This window comes from Ailuropoda melanoleuca, chromosome 13 (assembly GCF_002007445.2).
Source record: "Ailuropoda melanoleuca isolate Jingjing chromosome 13, ASM200744v2, whole genome shotgun sequence".
NCBI classification, from domain to species: Eukaryota; Metazoa; Chordata; class Mammalia; order Carnivora; family Ursidae; genus Ailuropoda; species Ailuropoda melanoleuca.
In genome coordinates, this window is record NC_048230.1 from 79,590,950 (window position 1) to 79,610,007 (window position 19,058).

Here is a 19,058-nt window from a genome sequence, read left to right on the forward strand (position 1 = left end):
CCCCGGCTTTATCACTGCGAGCCACTGCTGCTGGTGACCGGAAGGAGTTCCCAAGCAGATAGCAAACAAATGAGCCTTAGTCTTTCTCTTGTCCCACCCACTGTTGCTTTTGATGGGTTTGATCATTTCTATAGCTTTTATTATCACTGAGTGCTAAGGAGAACAAATAAGAGAGTTGATGGCCTGCTTCTGGAATACATGGCACATCAGCATTGTATAGAAATATCGCTCCGAGATGGGTTGTATGAGCCGCTCAGCCCTCGTTCATGGAGCAGTGCTCGTCCCTGCTTCTGTAGCTGGAGGTTTTGATTTCTGCACCTTGGCTGTTTTATGCAAGCAAAGATGAAGCAGCCCTTTGTTTATTTGCCAGCTCCCCTTTCCGCCTGCCTTGTGATTAAAGATACATCAGGGGGGCTGGGGGTGGGTGTTTCTTGTTCTCTCTGCCCAGCGTCTTTACAGGGTTGCTTTCCAAACCCTCTGCAAAGAGAGTGGGCTGTTCCGTACATGACATAGTCCCAGAGGTGGAACATCATTAATTAAGATGCCATTCCTGGGCTATGATCTCAGGATTTCCTGATAGAATTTAAAGTCCTTCCATTTATTTTGTCCTTTCCTTTGTGGATGCTAAAACGCTTTAGTCAATCAAATATTTGTGGAAAAATTGATTTGCATTGCAGTGGTATCTATTTTGATAGCTTCCTCTGAACTACAGAAAAATTGGTAAGAACACCAAGAAGAAAAGTTCCAGAGCAGGGGGCAGGGTGAATTATAGAGACATAACCTCAGAAGTTGCCCGGCTAGGCGAATTTAAACAGGCTCCCGATTGCATTCCTTGGGATCTACTGTGGAGCCGGAGCAGAGGGGAACACATCAGCATTTCCCAGTCCTCTTTGACCACAGGATCTTTGACCCCACCACACCTAATGTATCTTTTCCTTTTTTAGAAATGCAACTTGGGAAATGCTTAATTGTTTGGTAGGAGCTAAAAGACCTCATCTAAAATCATAGTTAGGGGATTCGTTGATCTTTTTTAACATCACTTTGCAGCCATTAGGGGAACATAAATTTTTCTGCTGCCTTTACCTCTTGCTAACATAGAAACAGTAGAATGGAGAACAGGAGGGAGCCTGAGCTAAGAGTAAGCACATGGGGCCAAGCCATCTAAGTGCCACGGGGTTGGTGCTCACCGCCAAGGCACCTAAGTTAAATGCCTTGAAAAACAACCATTAAACAAATGAGCAAACAAAAGACAGAGCTCCCTTGAGAAGCCAGCAAGTATCTGGAAGTCTGTTCTGAGGAATTGCTATCTTCTTTTCAGTTCAGGGGGGATGCTTAAATTGTGCTTTCAACCCTGCATGGAAATAAGGAGGAATAGGTAGGAGGGAAGGAGGAGGAAAAAAACGAATATACATGGAAAATCTTCACCAAGAGTGACCAGATTTTTGGAAATGGCACTAAACCTAGAAATAGATGGTATTTTTTTAAGTACAAATAAGTAAAACTTCTGTTAAGTCCAGAAGAAAGAAGCAAATGAGAAAAGGCAGACCGGTTGCATTTTAAAAAGAAGGTTCCAGAGCCTGTGCCTTGGCCTCTCGACATCCAGGAGGTTTCAGCTCCCCCTGTGGGTTCTGCAGAATCAGAGGCTTGGGTGCACAGGTCTCTACCCTGTTAGGTGGTCAGCGTGGCCTGTCCCTAGACACGCCTAGCACACAAGTCAATGCTGACCACCATCTGAACTTCACTCTTGCCACAGGGGGTTGTCCTGTGGAATGCAGAACTACATGGGATCTGCCTAGCCACAGCCTTCCTCCAATACAAGGGGCGGATCCCCATGAAATGTCCTATTGGCACCAAAGAAAGATAACCAGTTTACTTGAATATGCAGATATTTGGCCAAGAATATGCCAGAGTCATTTTCTTTTTCCTGGCCTGAGACAAAGAAAAATAACATTCTCTAATAGAGTTATACAAGCACATAGAGGTATGAGATATTGGAGGGACAGCTTCTCATTCTCTGGTTATACTAAGTTATTAAAAATCGGTTTCCTTTTTTGATATGCAGCATATTTACATATAAATATATGTGCATGTATAATATATGTATGTGTGTAAAGTGTTCTTTAAAAGTCAGGTGTCTGTGGCTCTGGTCAGAGGAGAAACTAAGTTACAACAGAAAAGAAGCCACGACAGGCCTTAACACCGTCATCCTGAGCCCTTTTGCTGAAAAATTTTGGTGGAACTATCCCAGTTGCTGCGCTCTGCAGTGATCTGTTACTCTGGCTGCAGAACCAGCACCTGCCACCACATGGCAAATCCCGTGTCCTAGAAGTATCCAATTTATTATTCAGAAATGCCAGGATTGAAGTGCCTGTTTCAAGTAACCTAAGCCTTGTACAAGGCATTTCATCATCTCCTTTCTGTCCCATGTGATTCAGTTTGAACAAGCCTTATTTACACTTTGTGTGTTTTTGTTGCCGTTTGATGAAAAACAGTATTATATTGAGTTATGTTGTATACTAGAAAAATTTTAAAGGCATGTGTAACTATGAAAAAGGCATCTCATTTAAACTCGAGTAACAAGGCAAGATTTCAGGATCTGGGAACGTAATTCTCCAAAAGCTTCTAGAATTGTTAATATTGGTAATTGAAGATGGATTTAAGTAATGATATTTATCCAACTAATGGATAAATCTGCAGCATCTTATTTGGATGGATAATTTAGACTCTTATCTACATAATCCTCCAGCAGATGGCTGATAAGAACATCTTAACCAGTTCGTCCATGTGATACAAAACAATATATGACCTAGTTTACATACTGTTTCGTGACTGTATGTTATAAAATATAGCACCTATCTTCTCATTCTGAACTGTGTAGAATCAACTCTCAAGGCTGGGACCAAGTCATTGCTGCAGGAAACAGGAGGAATACTCTGGGAATCAATGTATTCTTTGATCAAACCATGATGGGTCCTTGAGAGGTCTCCAGGGGCTGGTGGATGCTTCTTGTTAACAATGAGAAAGCCTACTTTATTTGAAAGATATGCCCAAGAATAGAAGATTCCTTTGCTGCCATAATTCCAAGCTGACAGATAATTCTTTCTACTCAGGGAAATTCGTGTATCTTACCTACCTTGGATTCAGTTGACTCTGCCATTTGTAGTTCCTACGTATAAATTCCCAACTCACCAACGTTGACCCATAAGTGGGGACATCTCTCCACCCCTCATTCAGCAGGAAGAAGCTACTGAAGATGAGACCTCCACCCAAATGCCATAGATTTGTCATTGTGGATCTGTCAGGGGGGGATATAGAGGCCCTTTCAGGCTTTTAGGCAACAGGCTTGAGCAATGGAACATTGAGCAAGGCAAAAGGGCCCACAGCTTATGCAAACAGGCTCATTAAGCGACCTACTTCGAAATAGCCGTAGGCCCTAACTAAACAATGGACTACTCACTCTGCCCTACAACTATGGCCCCTCACCACCACCTCATGACCGGCCTAGTGACAGACTGTCTCTCCTTTGCTGCCTTGCCCACTGCTCCCTTGCAAGGTACCAAATAAACTTCTATCTCCTTTAAAAAAAAAAAAATTTTTTTTTCTCAGTTACCATTGGTAATCAAATTTGCCACAAACTGGGAGACTTGAAACAACAGAAATTTATTCTCAGTTCTGGAGACTAGAAGTTTGAAATCCTAGATTTGGCACCTCTTGGAGAAATCCTTCCTTGCCTCTTCCTAGCTCCTGGTGGCTCCTAGCACTCCTCAGCATTCCTTGGCTTGTAGCTGCATTATTCCATTCTCGGTCTTTGTCATCTCCTAGCCTTTTTTCTCGTTGTGTCTGTGTGCCCTCTCCTCATCTTATAAGGGCACAAATCATTGGATTTAGAGCCTACCCTAATCCAGTGCCATCTCAGTCTTTAATTACATATGCAAAGACCCTATTCGTAAGTAAGCTCGAGTTCTGAGGTCCCCAGCAGTCATGAATGTTGAAGGGCATTATTCATCTTACTATACCCTCTTAATTCTGCTTTATTTTCTTAGTACCCACTCCTTCCATTAAATATTCTTAAATAACTATTTTAAAGCTTATTAGGAACAAATTTTGTTAATAATTCTCATCAAGGATGTAAGTTACTATCTTATGTATCTCAACCACACATTTTCTGATAAAAGGAAATGATCTCTTTCTGTACTAACCTATTTCTTGCAAAGTCATCTTTCATAAAAAAAAATGAAAGTTCATCTAAATATCTAGCAGTACAGAATAGTTTAGTACATAAACTCAATGGAACATTATTCATTCAATAAAGGTAAGTTTTAAAACTATACAGGTAAAACCTAATAATAAATGAAAAGAGATTATATAATTTTAAATCATATAAAATATGTATTCATGTGGAAAAAATGACGCAAGAGTGTACAAAAATGAAAGTAGCTTGGTTAGTTTGGAAGGATTATGGGTCATTTCACACTTTAAGGTCTTGCTTTATTGGTTTTATAATCAGCTGGAAGTGATTAAAGTGTTATCTGTTATTCCTACTGAACAGACTACCAGTAACCACTGAAAAATGCCGTATACACTCCAGACCTTCAACCTGATTGTATATCACTAAAGATAAGCAAGTACTTGTTTCCTAACAAGCCATCCATGGGGATCATCCACTAAGATATATCAGTGGGAAGGCAAGGCAAAGTGTATCCAATGTGGGAGTGTGTAGGGAGGCCAACGTTGGGTAGGTCTTCTCCACAGAGGGCAGGGGGTTCAGTGGGCACACTGTGAGTTTCACCTTGCCCTGTGACAGTGTGGACAAATGCAAGGAGGAGGCACCTGAGAATCCAACACAGATGGATTAAAAGTCCTGAGCCAATCAATGAGTTTAGCACCAGGACAAGTGGGGCAATCAAGCTTTATCTGCTTGCGTGGGACCCGTATGAAGTCACACTACCTCCACTGGAGTCTTCATATAAAAAGGGAAAGTCAAGCCTACATGACACAACAAGGAAGCACTGATACTCAGAATGTGGGACATTTTATAGGATACCTGATCTGTCTCCTCAACAAATCTATAAATTACAAAAAATAAATAGTAGCAGGAACTAGTCTAGATTAAAGAAAATTTAAGAGGCTTCGTTCTCAGAGACATAGTATGGGCTTTATATCTTATATCTTGATTCAAACAAATTAATTGTAAATAGAGGAAATATTAAGATGGGCCATTTATTCGTGGTAAGGAATTAATGCCAACTTTGTTGGATATAGTGCTCGTGCAGTTGGTTCTGAAAGAAAATGCCCTTTTTTAGAGACGCGTAGAGAATTAGGAATGAAATGTTATAGTGTCTGGAATTTGCCTCAAAATGTGTCAGCAGAGAGAGGAGAGAAAGAAAGGGAAGGATGACAGATAAAGGAGATGTAGCAGACTGTTTATAACTCTTAGGACTTCAGCAGTATATCCGGGGTTCTTTTACCTTTCTCTCTACTTCTGTGTATGCCTGAAAATGTTCATAATTTGGACTTAAAGTAGGTAAATATATTCTTAGAACTTTCTTTCAAAAAAAATGATTATCTGTCATTTTTCCTAAGCAAGATTTAAGAGCTAATTTGATCACATTCCCCTCTACGAGGCAAAGAGTTCTTAGGGACCTAAGTGATACCTAGATTCAGACCTCCTCATATACTTCTGGTAGAAGAAAATAAATTGATGCAACTTCTTTGAGGGCAACTTGGCAATACTCCTACCAAAAGGACAAATACCCTTACACATCATTCTAACTTCTAGGCGTTTATACTGTGGACACTGCAAATGTGTGCTCTAAGATTTGAACATTCCAGGATCTTCACTGCAATACTCTTTATAATAGCAAAGAATTGGAAGTAATCTAATAGTCTATTATAAGGAACACCGTTAAAGAAACTATAGTCATTCCAAACATGGAATATTTAAGCAACCCTTAAAAGTAACATAATAGATCTACATTACTGACAAGTATCTCCAAGATATGTGAAGTTTAAAATAAAAAATAGGTGCAGAAAACTGTGAACCCATTTGTAGTTCGGTTTTTTTGTTGTTGTTGTTTTTAATAAGGATAAAAAATGGATAACAGTATATATAAGAGGTAGGATTGGCAGGACAGGAGATTTTTACATTTTGTATGTCTGAATGTTTATCATGTATATGTATTATTTTCTATAAGAGGATAAAGATTCAACTGAGAGAAAGTATCTTAAAACTATAATTAGGAGGGTGATTTTACTGGAGGAAATTGATATACGTAGAGTTTTTGAAAATTGTAAATTAGATACTGTTTTAAGGTAATGAGAATAAATATTACTTCTGTAGTATTGGTAACTAATGCAAAATTTCATGAGATTCTGCTGGAAAGTACTTGGAACTCTTCAAATGACATACAAAATGTGAAATTTTACTGTTTTTAAGTGCAAGGTGTAGCTGAGAGGTTGCTGGAGAAATACTTCGTTTTAACTACCGTGGAACCCAAATTGGCTTTAAATATGTATTAGCCTTCTTATCTAAAAATAAGATTTAGATACTGGCAGTGTCTACTATGTTCCAAGGACTTTTTACATTTACCATCTCATTGAATACTCATCGTATCCCTTCAAAGTGGGTGGTATCAGCCCTAATTTTCAGATGAAGAAATTCAGCTGGGGCATGAATCAACCTGATCATAAGTAAAGAGTCAAGAACCCAAGGCAATTCACTTGGCTCACCCTGCCACCCTGTCATCTTTAGTTGGACAAAAACCAAAGAGAAAATAGGAGAAAGTCATCTGGCCTTTGATCCTTGCCCTTACTTATTTCTTATTTTCTGTAACTGGCTGCACCTTCCTAACTTTGTCTTATGTCCTAGGAGAAGGTACTTAAGACATAACAGGGGTCCAGGATTATGAATTGTTCATTAGCTGAATTTTCCTGGGTGTGTAGAATAAAACAGAGACTCAACAGCCCCCGGACTTTTTTGGTTTTTTTCAGATATTGTGGATGCTTTATCAGATCCAAAGAAATTTCTTTCCATTACGGAAAAGAGAGCAGACCAAATGAGAGCTATGGGCATTGAAACTGTAAGTAGCAATGGTTGACTGAGGACAGCCAAGCTGGGGTAGTTTGGTGGTCAGTGGTTATAAGAGCAAGACAAAGTAATAAATTCATATAGCAAACTTGAAGAGCGGTTTTGAAATTGAATTTATCAATTCAACAAAATAGTTTCAAGGGTCTGTAAAAGTGTAGCATATTTAATAAATAAAATGGAAAACATATTTAATAAATGAAATGGAAATCCATAATGCTTTTAGGAATGTTTCAGATACAGGATGCTTTAGTGATACACTGGAATACCAGCTAACCCAAGTCAGTGAATTACTGAAATTGACATTTATGTGTCTCTGTTATTTACCAGTCTTGCATCCAACCTTACGCCATTTCTGTGCACACTTGCCTTGTTTGTTCCTTTGTCTTTAAAGTTCCCTTTACCGTACCCTACTTGTAAAAGAGTGGCATCTTTTTTCCTTGGCTTCATCCTTGGCCTCAAGCCTGAGAAAACCATGTTATCTTTTCTCCTGCCAGGCAATGATCCGTTAAAAGAGAGTTGTAGGGGAGATGCTGAGTGGTTCAAACTGCATTCAGTAAAATAGAGAAAACACAAGACGGTTGAATGGGAGGTGGCGTGGCATTCATGTAGGTTAACATAAACATTTCTGCTCCAGAGTGACATAGCAGATGTGCCCAGTGATACTTCTAAGAATGACAAGAAAGGAAAAGCCAACACTGCCAAAGCAAACGTGACCCCACAGAGCAGCTCCGAGCTCAGACCAACCACCACAGCGGCGCTGGGGTCTGGCGTGGAAGCCAAGAAAGGTAAAGGGGAGGGGTTTGGGCTCCTTATCTGTTCTGGCAATCTTATCCTCTTTTTGAAGAGTCTTCAATGAGGGCATTTAGAATTGCTAATTACGCCAATTTTCATTGCCCCGTAAAGCTCAAGAGCAGCGTGTTTCTTGTAGATTGGACAGACTGCTTACTTTCCCCGAGTGTTTAACAGGGAGTCAACATTAGTCTCATCTGCTAGATCCCCTGCGACTTAGGGCCCTGGGTACAATATCCATAGTTTTAGAACATGTTTAAATTCAGGCTCCCTAATGAAAAGAATTTCCACATAGTGAACCTACTAAGTCATCCCCACACTCTCCTGGATAACCCCACAGGCACTCATCTGTACGGGCAGTGGACTCGTGGACCAAAAGAATCATCATTGTTCATATATTTCTAGATTCCCTTCTTGACAGATTGCCCCCATAAGTAGATACTTAGCATCCGTGATTTGTAAAATTATCAGATGGGCATTTGAAGGCCAATTCTATATGGTTTCCTGTGGATGAAACAAGATATCCTAAGAGGTGTCATGCAAGGAATTAGGTGTCCCATGTGCTAACATTCAGCTGGTATGTGGGGCCACAATCATTCTGCTCATTTAAAATTGACTTCCATGCTTACTGGCCAGCCATTCGTTCTGAGTGGATGGTGCCCATCCCACACTGGGAATGAAACATTTTGAGCTTCCTCCTCGATCCTGAAGCATTTACCAAACTCACTCTTCTTTGATAAGAATTTCTAACGGTTTTCTACTCAGTGGGTATATTTCCCATTTATATGGGAACGCAGTGCCCTTGATGTTAGCGAATCATGTTGTTTGTACACTTAAGCACACACAGTGCTGCAGTTGAAGGTAAGAAATGACAGGCTTTCCCAAACCAAGGCAGCCTAGTAATTTAGCAGGATACTAAGTGTATGTGGAGCTTTGTGAAACAAATTAGAAAATGGGACTGCACAAAAGTAGCCCAAGTTGTACTTTGCCTGCAGCTGTTTGTTCCTCCCAGGAGACATGCGCAAGCTCATAGCACAGGCTTTGGGCAGTCCATTCCAGCACTGGACATTAGTCACATTAGCCATTCAAACAGAGATAGATGGTAGAAAATGGGAGAGTTTTCGTGTAAAGTTCTTGTGTTGTTTAAAGTGTCATGCCCTTTCGTACATAAAGACATTAGTAATTACAGTGAGTTAAATGGCCTGAAAAAATGGTAGTGTGACCAGCTTACAGAAGACAGAAGTGATTCTGGTTCTAGAAGGGAATGTGTTTGTGTTGAGAATGGTCTCACCCCTGGTTCCAAATAAGATTGCGTTGGAGGAAGCCAAGAGGCTCTCATTTCCGGTCCAGTCTCCTCAACAGACACCCTGAGAAGGAGGCTCTACATGCTGTTTCCTTTTGACCTTTTATTCATGAAAATTGGAAGCCTACTCTAAGTGACAGTACCAGGTTCTGTGAGAAATGCCTTCACACCTTCAGGGACCTCATGTGGCTAGAGGGGTAATGTAGGACAGGCTCCCACACAACAGCCAGGCCGGGCAGTGGTCAATGAGGGCTGACCCCTAAGAAACAGAAGGGGAGAGGGTGTCCCTTCCAGCAAGTGTTCCAGAAGAAAGACTTCTGGGTGAGATCCCATTTGAGCTGGGCTTTGAAATGCAGCTCTGACTTGAGTAGAAAGGCATGAAATGGATTCTTCTCATGGATATTCTTCTCATGAGCCAGATACTGAAGTTCAGGGAGCAGATGACTGTACAATTTAGAAGGACACATGTGGAGGTAACCAGGCTCAGCAGAACCTGGTCTAAGTGGGGGGGCCCAATCTTTTGCATGGTAGCTTTTAGGAGAATGGCAGAGAAGTGCAAGAGGGAAGTTTATAGGTGTTCTTCTCACTCCTATCTGAACTGGGGAGTCAGGGGTCAAGAGAAGAAATAAACTACTCCAGTGGAATTTGTGGGAAGAGGTGTCATTTGAAAAGGCAAGCTTCTTTCTAGAGAACTATCTTGATTTGGTCATCCCCAAAGCAGACCCTGAGACAAGTTTTCAAATGCAAGTAGTTTAGGGGCTTGGGGAAGGGACCCAAGGAAGACAAGGTAGCCAGTAATCAGAGTGTTTCCAAGTTTCCATTGAGGCACCTGGAGCTCAGTGCTCCTGGGAACGCCATGAGGGATGGTGTTGGACACATACCTCAGAGGCAGGGGGACATATACTTCAACTACAGTCAGTCTTTTGTTGAGAGCCCCTGGAGGAGGGATAAATCCCCTTAATGATTCTAGATGGACAGAAGGGTGGTAACGCATGTTTTGGAGAGAGAGTTCTCAGGTAACTTCCTCAGGTGAGGAAATGCAGGTGCTGGCCACTGGAAGTCAATAGAATGGGCTAATGTAGAAAAAGCAAGGTAAACGGGTAGAGCCCGGTAGCATTTGCTGCCCACATCTGTGGAGGTAAGAAAGTTCTAAATGATATCTCTTAGACATGCAGCCCAGCACTATCTGCACCAGTGCTGCTTGATTTTCTGTTTAATCTTAAGAATAAGGAATTAAGAAAATGAAACTCCAAGTTGGCCTTCTAATGATGGCTTGAGAGCAAACAATTTCTTTTTGAGCTTTGTGAATAAAAACAAAAAATTTACATAGTGCAACTTTAATTAGCTACAATCTTTGGAGCCCAAAGTGCCATACTTAACCCTTCCCTTAACCAGGGAATCTTGTAGAACTGCACTGGCCAGTGTCATAGCCACTAGCCACATGTGGCTGTGTAGATTTCAACGTTAAAATTGACACTTGAACTCTTCAGTTGCGCTCTCCACGTTTCAGGTGCCCAGAGCCACACGTGGCTAGTGGCTCTCCGTTGGACAGTTCCCACATAGAACACTGCCACAGTCGCCAAAAGTTCCGCTATACACCCTTCTGTGGGCCCGCAGAGGGAATTGAGCACGTACCAGTCCCTGTTCTGCAGAGTGTAGGTGTTTCCTAGCTACATCATTTGTAGGAACAAAAATTTTTACAAGTTATTTCTGTCTTTCTCAAAAAATGTAAAACAAGTTCATGTTTTCATAGGTTCCTGTTAATCAAGATTTACTTTAACCAAGACCAAAAGAGAAGTGTCATTGGACTGGATTAAGCCTTAATATTTGTTAGCTGTCTGGAGGACCGTGCTTGCACCCCAGTCCTCCGATCATTTTGTAGATGAGGATTCACATCTCTGCCCTACAGCGCCCCTCACTCTCGGCAGTAAAGCAGGGAGTTGGCTTGTGACGTCAGATTTGAGAGATCAGAGAACCACCTCGGGTTCTCTGGATGCCTCTATCATAAATGGTATAGATCACAGGGCTGATTTCTCTTAGCTGTGACTCCATTTCCTGCCTTCCCACCCTCACACTAGCTGTGCACATCTTCTTAAAATGAACAAAAGTGCAAAACAAGTGCCTGGGGGACTCCATGCCTATCTTTCTTGAATATCTCATCCCTCGGTTTTGGGAGTCTAATGGAAATCAGTTATAGTGCGGAGCACACATTCATCTTGTTTGTCTGAGATGAAAATCTGCAGTCAAACAGAAAATGTTTGGGGATTCTTCTACAACTCTGGTTGCCATGGCGACACCTGGCCTAGCATCACTCCAGTAGCAGGATAATTGAGTGTGTGACTCCGGGTCCTCATGACAGCACCCTGTTATACAACGGTTTGATTCTAGGATTTCCTGTACGATGAAGGCATGGCTGTGCCCAGTAGCCTACTGTTCAAAGACTACATTTGGTAAAAGAAGCTAAGAAAAACATGTTTTGTTCTTTGATGACAATGAAGAGGGAGGTGGTTGACTGGTATGATATGCCCTGAAATACAAAGATATAAGTAACGTTAACAGAGTCTGTGGTGCCTGATCAGATCTCCTTTGTGGGGTTAGCACCCCCTCCCTCCAGCCGCTCTGTGTATTGGCTGATTGCAAATAGCAGCTGCCACTTTCTCAAAGGATGGCCCTCAGACTGTGGGAGTTCCCTTGCCTGGAAATGCCTGGAAGGTTTTGTACCACCTCTGAAGCCACCGGCTGACGGTTCGGGGGTTACGAAAGCCCAGTCTCCTCACCTCGAGGTAGAGCAATTTCGGATGGCCGTTTATGCTGAAGAGCTCGCTGCAGGGTCAGGTTGGATTTCAGCTAGAAATGCACCGTGCTTCGTCCTCTGCCCCATTCTGCTTCTCTCGGTCCCTTCGGGTTTCTCCTGAGAGCCTTCCCTCAGTAAGTCATGTGCACACAGAACTCCAGCTGAGGCTCTGCTCCTAAGGAACCTCACCTAAGACGATAAGCCTGCCAATTAAGCATCTAGTTAATTGCTTTGTAATAAAAAATTAAGATGCTTATATCCATAACCTTACATGTAAAGCTGCTTCAAAGTCTTTGGATGAGATTTCAAAATGGTGAATTTTGTATTATCCGCTATCTCTAATTTTTAATACACACAGTGATTTCATTTTTTTTTAAAGGTATCGAACTTATCCCTCAAGTGAGGATAGAAGATTTAAAGCAGATGAAGGTAAAATAACTCATTTTGCAAGCACTCTTGTGTGACACATATTGCTGGCACCAAAATATTTTTGTTTCTCACCAGGTGTATTCATCATGGCTACAAAAAACTGATTTGGGACCCTCTTTGTTTCTTCCACAGGCTTACTTGAAGCATTTAAAGAAACAACAGAAGGAGCTAAATTCTTTAAAGAAGAAACATGCAAAGGTAGGGTGTGTTGAGCGTCCATATGTAGGGGTGTGTGTGTGATTTTGTTTGCTTGCTTGGTTTCTACGTTTAGCTCTCTGATGAAAAGCTATTAATCTGTGTGATGGACCAGTGGATTCTTCACAGGCAAAAACATGGCTTAGAAACTGACACCAGCCAACTGGACACCTTCATTTTCACTGATTGTAAAGTGAAATTCAAAAACAGAAACCATTTGGGATTGCCTGTCACTGATTTGTAATCTGCATTTCTAACAATTTTTTCAAAAGTGTAACAAAGCTTCGCCCATTTAAAAACTGTTTAATAATCGGACTTTATCTAAAATAGTGGGCCATAGCCAGACTCTTGAAGACCAACTCAGAGTCTCAACCTAGAGGCACCTAGATCCCCAGGGTTTCATGTCTTTTGCCACACACGGTGCACGGAGGGAGGTACCAGCTAGCTCTGAACTTCTCACCCACAGCTCCTGGAGAGAGGGCTCTTCTCACTTTCCCCATTATGTAAACTCTGCTCAGCGCCCTACTTCTGAAATAGAGTTGTTTTTCCTTTTCGCCCATGAGAAGAGGTGGTTGCAAATTCAAGAGAACAGCAGCAGCTGGCCTCAGGAGTTCTCGTGTGGGCTGAGAACTTCGCCACACTCAGGCATCAGCTGGCTCCCCATCGCTCCTCACAGAGAAAGGGGGAGAACGTAATGCCTCTTTCCTTCCCAAGATGATCACAACAAGCCCGGGGGCTGGAAGGGTAACGTGTGTGTTTATCTGTTCAGGGCAACGGGAGCAAGAGAAACTTAATTTCTTAAAGGGCTTCTGAGTTCTTTTAAACTGATCTTACGTTCCACTTCTTTGTACTCTGACTCGAGTCCTCAAACTAAGGCATGTCCTGCAGAGCCAGACTTGAGTGGTGTATCCCTGAATCACTCCAGATATTGAACTACGGAGCTCCTGGCCCCGATTTAACAGTTGGCGCTCCTTTGAGAAATTTGGCCTGATCTTGGCCTTGTAATAGTCCCTGTATTATTGAACTGATAATGAGATTTGCTGATCTAGGGGTCACTCCACAGACTATTATTTATTGCTAAATTTCATGAATAAGTCCATTTAATGCAATTCCTTTTTACTGCCCATGGGAGACTCTTGCACAGATTTTTAGAAGTGTGGGACTGTTGGAGACAGAGCTGCTTAAAGCAGTGCTTTCAATTTTGCTGGTCATTGGCAACAGCCTAGAATATGGAAAGGTAACAGAAAAGAGGGAGAAAAGGCAAGTTACCTGACTTTGATTGTAGAGATGGATTTGGTACCCACATGGCAAGACAGCGTCCCCCAGATCTTCCTTCCCCCAACTTGGATCTCTTGTCACTGAGGCAGGCATCTCCATGGCCTGTTGTCTCCATGGAAACTTCCAATTTTTGGCCTCCCCCTCATTAAATATTTTCTTGAGGCAAGACCAAGAAACCTATACTTGACCAACAATAAAAATAACAATGATAGCGGCTAGAATTTTTGCCTGCTCAGTGTTTTCCAGATGCTGTGCTCAGCACTTTACGTTTATTGTCTCATTTAATGCTCTCCATCCTAGAAGGCAAATCCTATTTAAGTGAAATTAAACCAACAATAAGGGAGGTTAAGCAGTTGAACTACTGTCTCCACTTTGGAAAGCAGCAGAGTCAGAATTTGAACCCAAACCACCTGAGTCTAGCACCCATACCCTTACTGCATTATTCTCTGAAGGACATCAGATGTTTTGGTAAGTAGATAAGTTCCCCTTGTTGCATCAAATGCAGTGGTAGCCCATGGGATGTTATGACAATCCCCATCGAGTTTGGATGATGTCCACACACTGGTTACCTGTACAGCTACTAAGGAAAGGTGCTCCTCGATTCTGTAGAACTTACAGACTTCTCTGTTGATTTCCTCATCTGAACCTTTGAGGCCAAACTTCCTCTGGTCGGCAAATGGGCCCATCGGCTTTATCAGAAAAGTGGCAAGATGGTGTCTTCATCAGCTTGGGCCACTGTAACAAACTGGCAAAGACCGGGAGACTTAAACAACAAACATTTATTTCTTAGAGTCTGGAGACTGGATGTCCCAAGGTCAAGGTGCAGCAGGTTACGTACCCCGTGAGAGCCCCCTTCCTGGATTTCAAAGAGCGTCCTTGCTATGTCCTCACCTGGTGGCGAGAGCTATCATTTCTCTCATGTCTCTTATTTTGAGGGCACTGATCCCATCCATGAGGACTCTACCCTCATGACCTAGTCACTCCCCCAAAGGCCCCACCTCCACATTCCATCTCATTGGGAATGAGGGCTTCAACATAGGAATTCAGAGGGGGAGACAGAAACATTCAATCCATTAATAGGTGGAAAATTATTTTTCTGTGACACAACTTAGAGCTGGTCTTTGTAGATCTTCCCCTCCACCTCAGACACCATTGCACTTCATTCAGCCAATCCCATTTCTTCACACCTGTTGGCAAGGACGTCTCCATGTTGTTTAATATCCAGTAAATCCTGGATGGCTGAGAGAATCCATGTTGCTTTCCTTTGTAGAAAACAAATGAGCTTCTTGGAGCCCCACCTGATAGTAGAACCAATACCTAAAAGGAGATTTTAAATCTCCCTAAATCCAACTATCTGAATTTGTGTGGACTTTCATAACAGCTTTAGTGTGCGTTTTTTGGAGGAAGTGTTCGAAATTCCTTAGGTCGAACAGCAGAGAAAATTGCCCCAGGAAAATGTGCGCTGTGCTTGCCTGTTGCTTCTCAGAGAGCTTTTCAAGAGTATTTCTGAGCAGGGCAATGCTTTCCACAGCTGCTTTTTCAGACCCTCAGGCACCGCAGAAGTTCCTGTTACAACTGTGTGATTATGAGCTTACGAATGAATCCCTTCTCCCACATTAAATACACAGGGGACGCACTTTATTGAGATGGCTTTGGCAGTATAATTTATGAATTCTGAATTCTGTAGTGTTTTTTGTGGGTTTTTTTTCCTGTTTCTCTTTTTTTTATTCAATTAATTAGCATCTAGTGTATTATTAGTTTCAGAGATAGAGTTCAGTGATTCATCAGTTGCATACAACACCCAGTGCTCATTAGTTCAGGTGCCCTCCTTAATGCGCATCACCCAGTTATCCCATCTCCCCACCAACCTCCCCTCTAGCAGCCCTCAGTTTGTTTCCTGTAGTGAGGAGTCTCTTATGATTTGTCTTCCTCTCTGTTTTTGTCTTATTTTATTTTTCCCTCCCTTCTTCTATGATCCTCTGTTTTGTTTCTTAAATTCTACACGAGTGAAATCATATGATAATTGTCTTTCTCTGATTGACTTATTTTACTTAGGTATTAATAATACCCTCTAGTTCCACCCATATCGTTGCAAATGTAAGATTTCATTTTTGATGGCTGAGTAATATTCCATTGTATATATAGACGCCATCTTCTTTATCCTCTCATTTCTCAGTGGACATGTGGCTCTTTCCATAGTTTGGCTATTGTGGATGTTGCCGCTATAAACATTAGGGTGCAGGTGCCCTTCAGATCATTATGTTTCTATCCTTTGGGTAAATACCTAGTAGTGCAATTGCTGGGTCGTAGGGTAGCTTTATAGTGTTTCTGCTGTAAGACTACTAATAAGGCTAACATTTATTTAATGCCAGTTTTGTGCTACACATTTGGGGGGGGTGGCAGAGGAAGAGAGAGAATCTTAAGTAGGCTCCATACCCAGTGCAAAGCCCAACTCAGGGCTCAATCCCACGACCCTGAGATCACGACCTGAGCTGAAATCAAAAGTCCAACGCTTAACCGACTGAGCCACCCAGGCACCCTTGTGTTACACATTTTATGCACTTTCTCAACTCCTCACAATATCCCTGAAGCCTAAGGAACACTGTCCACATTCTAGAAATGAATAAAATGAAATACAGAGGGGTGAGTCCCTTACCTAGAGCCATATAACTAGTTAATGCTGATAACAGGCCTTGTTTGCTTACATCTAACACACACATTTTACAACTCACCACATTATTACCGTTTATTAAAAATGCATTTCATCTATTTTAACTGTCCAAGGGTTTCACAAATAATTTCAAATAATTAGAGCTTCCTGTCTATAAACTTTCTGTGATTTTTCAGTCTGTAATATCTCCCTAATACTTTACATGGTCTCATCCGAACTATCTTCTAAGATGAAGGATTTACATGAGTGTTGGAACCACAAAGTCACATTACAAAGTGGGGGGATGGAGAGAGTGGATACAGAGAGAGAAAGAATTGTCCATTTTTGGAAACCCTCTACCAGCCATTTGTCAGGTGAGATAATTTATGTTTAAAAGAACACAGCTTGACTAAATCATCTAGCTTTTAAATGATAGAGTTGGGATGTGAATCAAAATTCTGACTCCAGAACTCAAGATTTTTTTTTTTTTGAGTATAGTTGACATACAATGTTAAATTAGTTCCAGGTGTGCAACGTAGGGATTTGACAAGTTTGTACCGCGTGCTGTGCTCACCACCCAAATGGCTGCATCTGTCACCATATGATGCTGTTACAACACCATTGACTATATTCCTTATGTTGAACTTCTTATTCCTGTGACCTATTCATTCCATAGCTGGAAGCCTGTATCTCCCACTCCCCTTCTCCCATTTTGCCCACCCCCCAACTCCCTTCTCCTCTGGCAGCCATCAGTCTGCATTTATAGGTCTGATTCTGCTTTCTGTTTATTCATTTGGTTTTGGTTTTTTGAGATCCCATACATGAATGAAATCCTATGGTATTTGTCTTTCTCTGAGTTACTTCACTTACCATAATACCTCTAGGTCCATCCGTGCTGTTGCAAATGGCATGATCTCATCCTTTTTTATGGCTGCATAATATTTCTTTTTTATATACATGTGAGTGTGTGTATGGGTGTGCACGCACACACACACCCCACACTTCCTTATCCATATGTCTCTCAGTGGACACCTGCATTGCTTCCACATCTTGGCTATTGTAACTACAGAGGTCCATATCTTTCGGAATTAGTGTTTTCTTTAGGTAAATACCCACTAGTGAAATTCACGCTCCTAACCACTCTACTGCCTTGCCTCTGGGTTTTCCCATAGTGATTTTTCTTTCTCACATCTTCTTGATGGTCTTAGTAAAAAGGTTTGCAAAACCAATCATGATTCTACCAGGGCACAAATGTCTTAGCTTCCTTTGGGACTGTTTTTTCAACATGTGATCCTTGCACCAAGAGGTGGAGGCTTTGTAAAATAGGCATATTCTTGCATCTGACACTTAGTTATAATCTCCAAGAAGAGGTCTAGGAAATAAATTTAAGTAAGTGCCTCTCCTGCACACATTACATTTTGAGAATTATTTTTTTAGGAATATTATGTCCCTCAACCCCTTAGTGGCAGCCCCCCTAACTTCCTGCAAGCGGAGGGTGAGGCCTCCTTACAAAAACAGATTTTGACCTCTTGTCAGGCAATAATGAGAATAAATACCCCCAGGCTTTCCGTGAAACATCAACTTACAACCCCTTTATAACAATTTTGAAGCCACTTAAGATGGGGCTAAGATTTGCCACCCTAAGGCCTTGGGTTATAAAGTAACCTACTGAAGAGGGAACCTGGCTCAGGCTGTATCCTCCCAACCACAGTGTCCGTGCATCAACCGTGGCAGTTGGCAGCTAAGAGCAGAGACTCCTACTTAGTCCATAGTATGACTGTAGGACACTCTCAGCTCTCACACATCAGCCTAGGTAAATAATGCCACTTCTTAGACCTACAGGGAAGCAGAGAATCCAAGAGCTAAATCCCAGTGCCTTAAGACACAAAAGTATTATGCAAAAGAAATCTTACTTTCAAATTTGTAGGTTAGCTACAGGATGGAGGAGGAATTGTGGTGTGTAAGGATCTGCCATCTGCAAGAGAAACACAGAAATAGGTGTATAAGCTGCTTTTAGGATTACTGAGCAGAAAAGTCAGGGATAATGACCATGTGAGCCCCAAATGAGATTAGGATGCTAGTTAACATGCCTAGATTTTGGCGGTTGGCAATGGTCATTGGCCATTGCTTTTGACCCTGCGAGTGCAGCTGGCAATCATACTTCTGTGTGTCTCTCACTTTCTAGAACCACCTCTTCAATTTGAAATGGAAAGTAGGAGAATGGTTTTCAAGTATCCATTAGATGAGACCTAGCAAAAGCAGAACGAAGCAACAGTAATCTCCCCTAATGCATGACTCACCGGAGTCCAGAACTGGGGTTTCTTTCAGTAAAAATGAGCATACTATTCAGCTGTCTGNTTCAGCTGTCTGATGTGGTCAAATCCTTAGAGCAAATAAAACCCAAAGTTGGATAAATATCCCCAATAACACATTAGAAGAATAATTACAACTTAAATGCCTATAGGGACCGAACAAGAAGTAAATGAAGGAAGTTGGCCAGATACAGAGAGCAGAAGAACATTCATCCCCATTC

General features: G+C 41.7%; 1 protein-coding gene across 1 annotated transcript in view; it reads left to right on the forward strand.

Moving 5' to 3' along the window:
• The window catches only part of PLCB4 (phospholipase C beta 4), a 384,913-nt gene that overhangs the window by 345,847 nt on the left and 20,008 nt on the right, over positions 1-19,058 (forward strand). The window contains exons 28-31 of the mRNA XM_034641608.1: positions 6,991-7,079; positions 7,722-7,872; positions 12,353-12,402; positions 12,535-12,624. Of these exons, the coding sequence (XP_034497499.1) occupies positions 6,991-7,079; positions 7,722-7,872; positions 12,353-12,402; positions 12,535-12,624 (380 nt within the window). The remainder of the gene's footprint in view (positions 1-6,990; positions 7,080-7,721; positions 7,873-12,352; positions 12,403-12,534; positions 12,625-19,058) is intronic.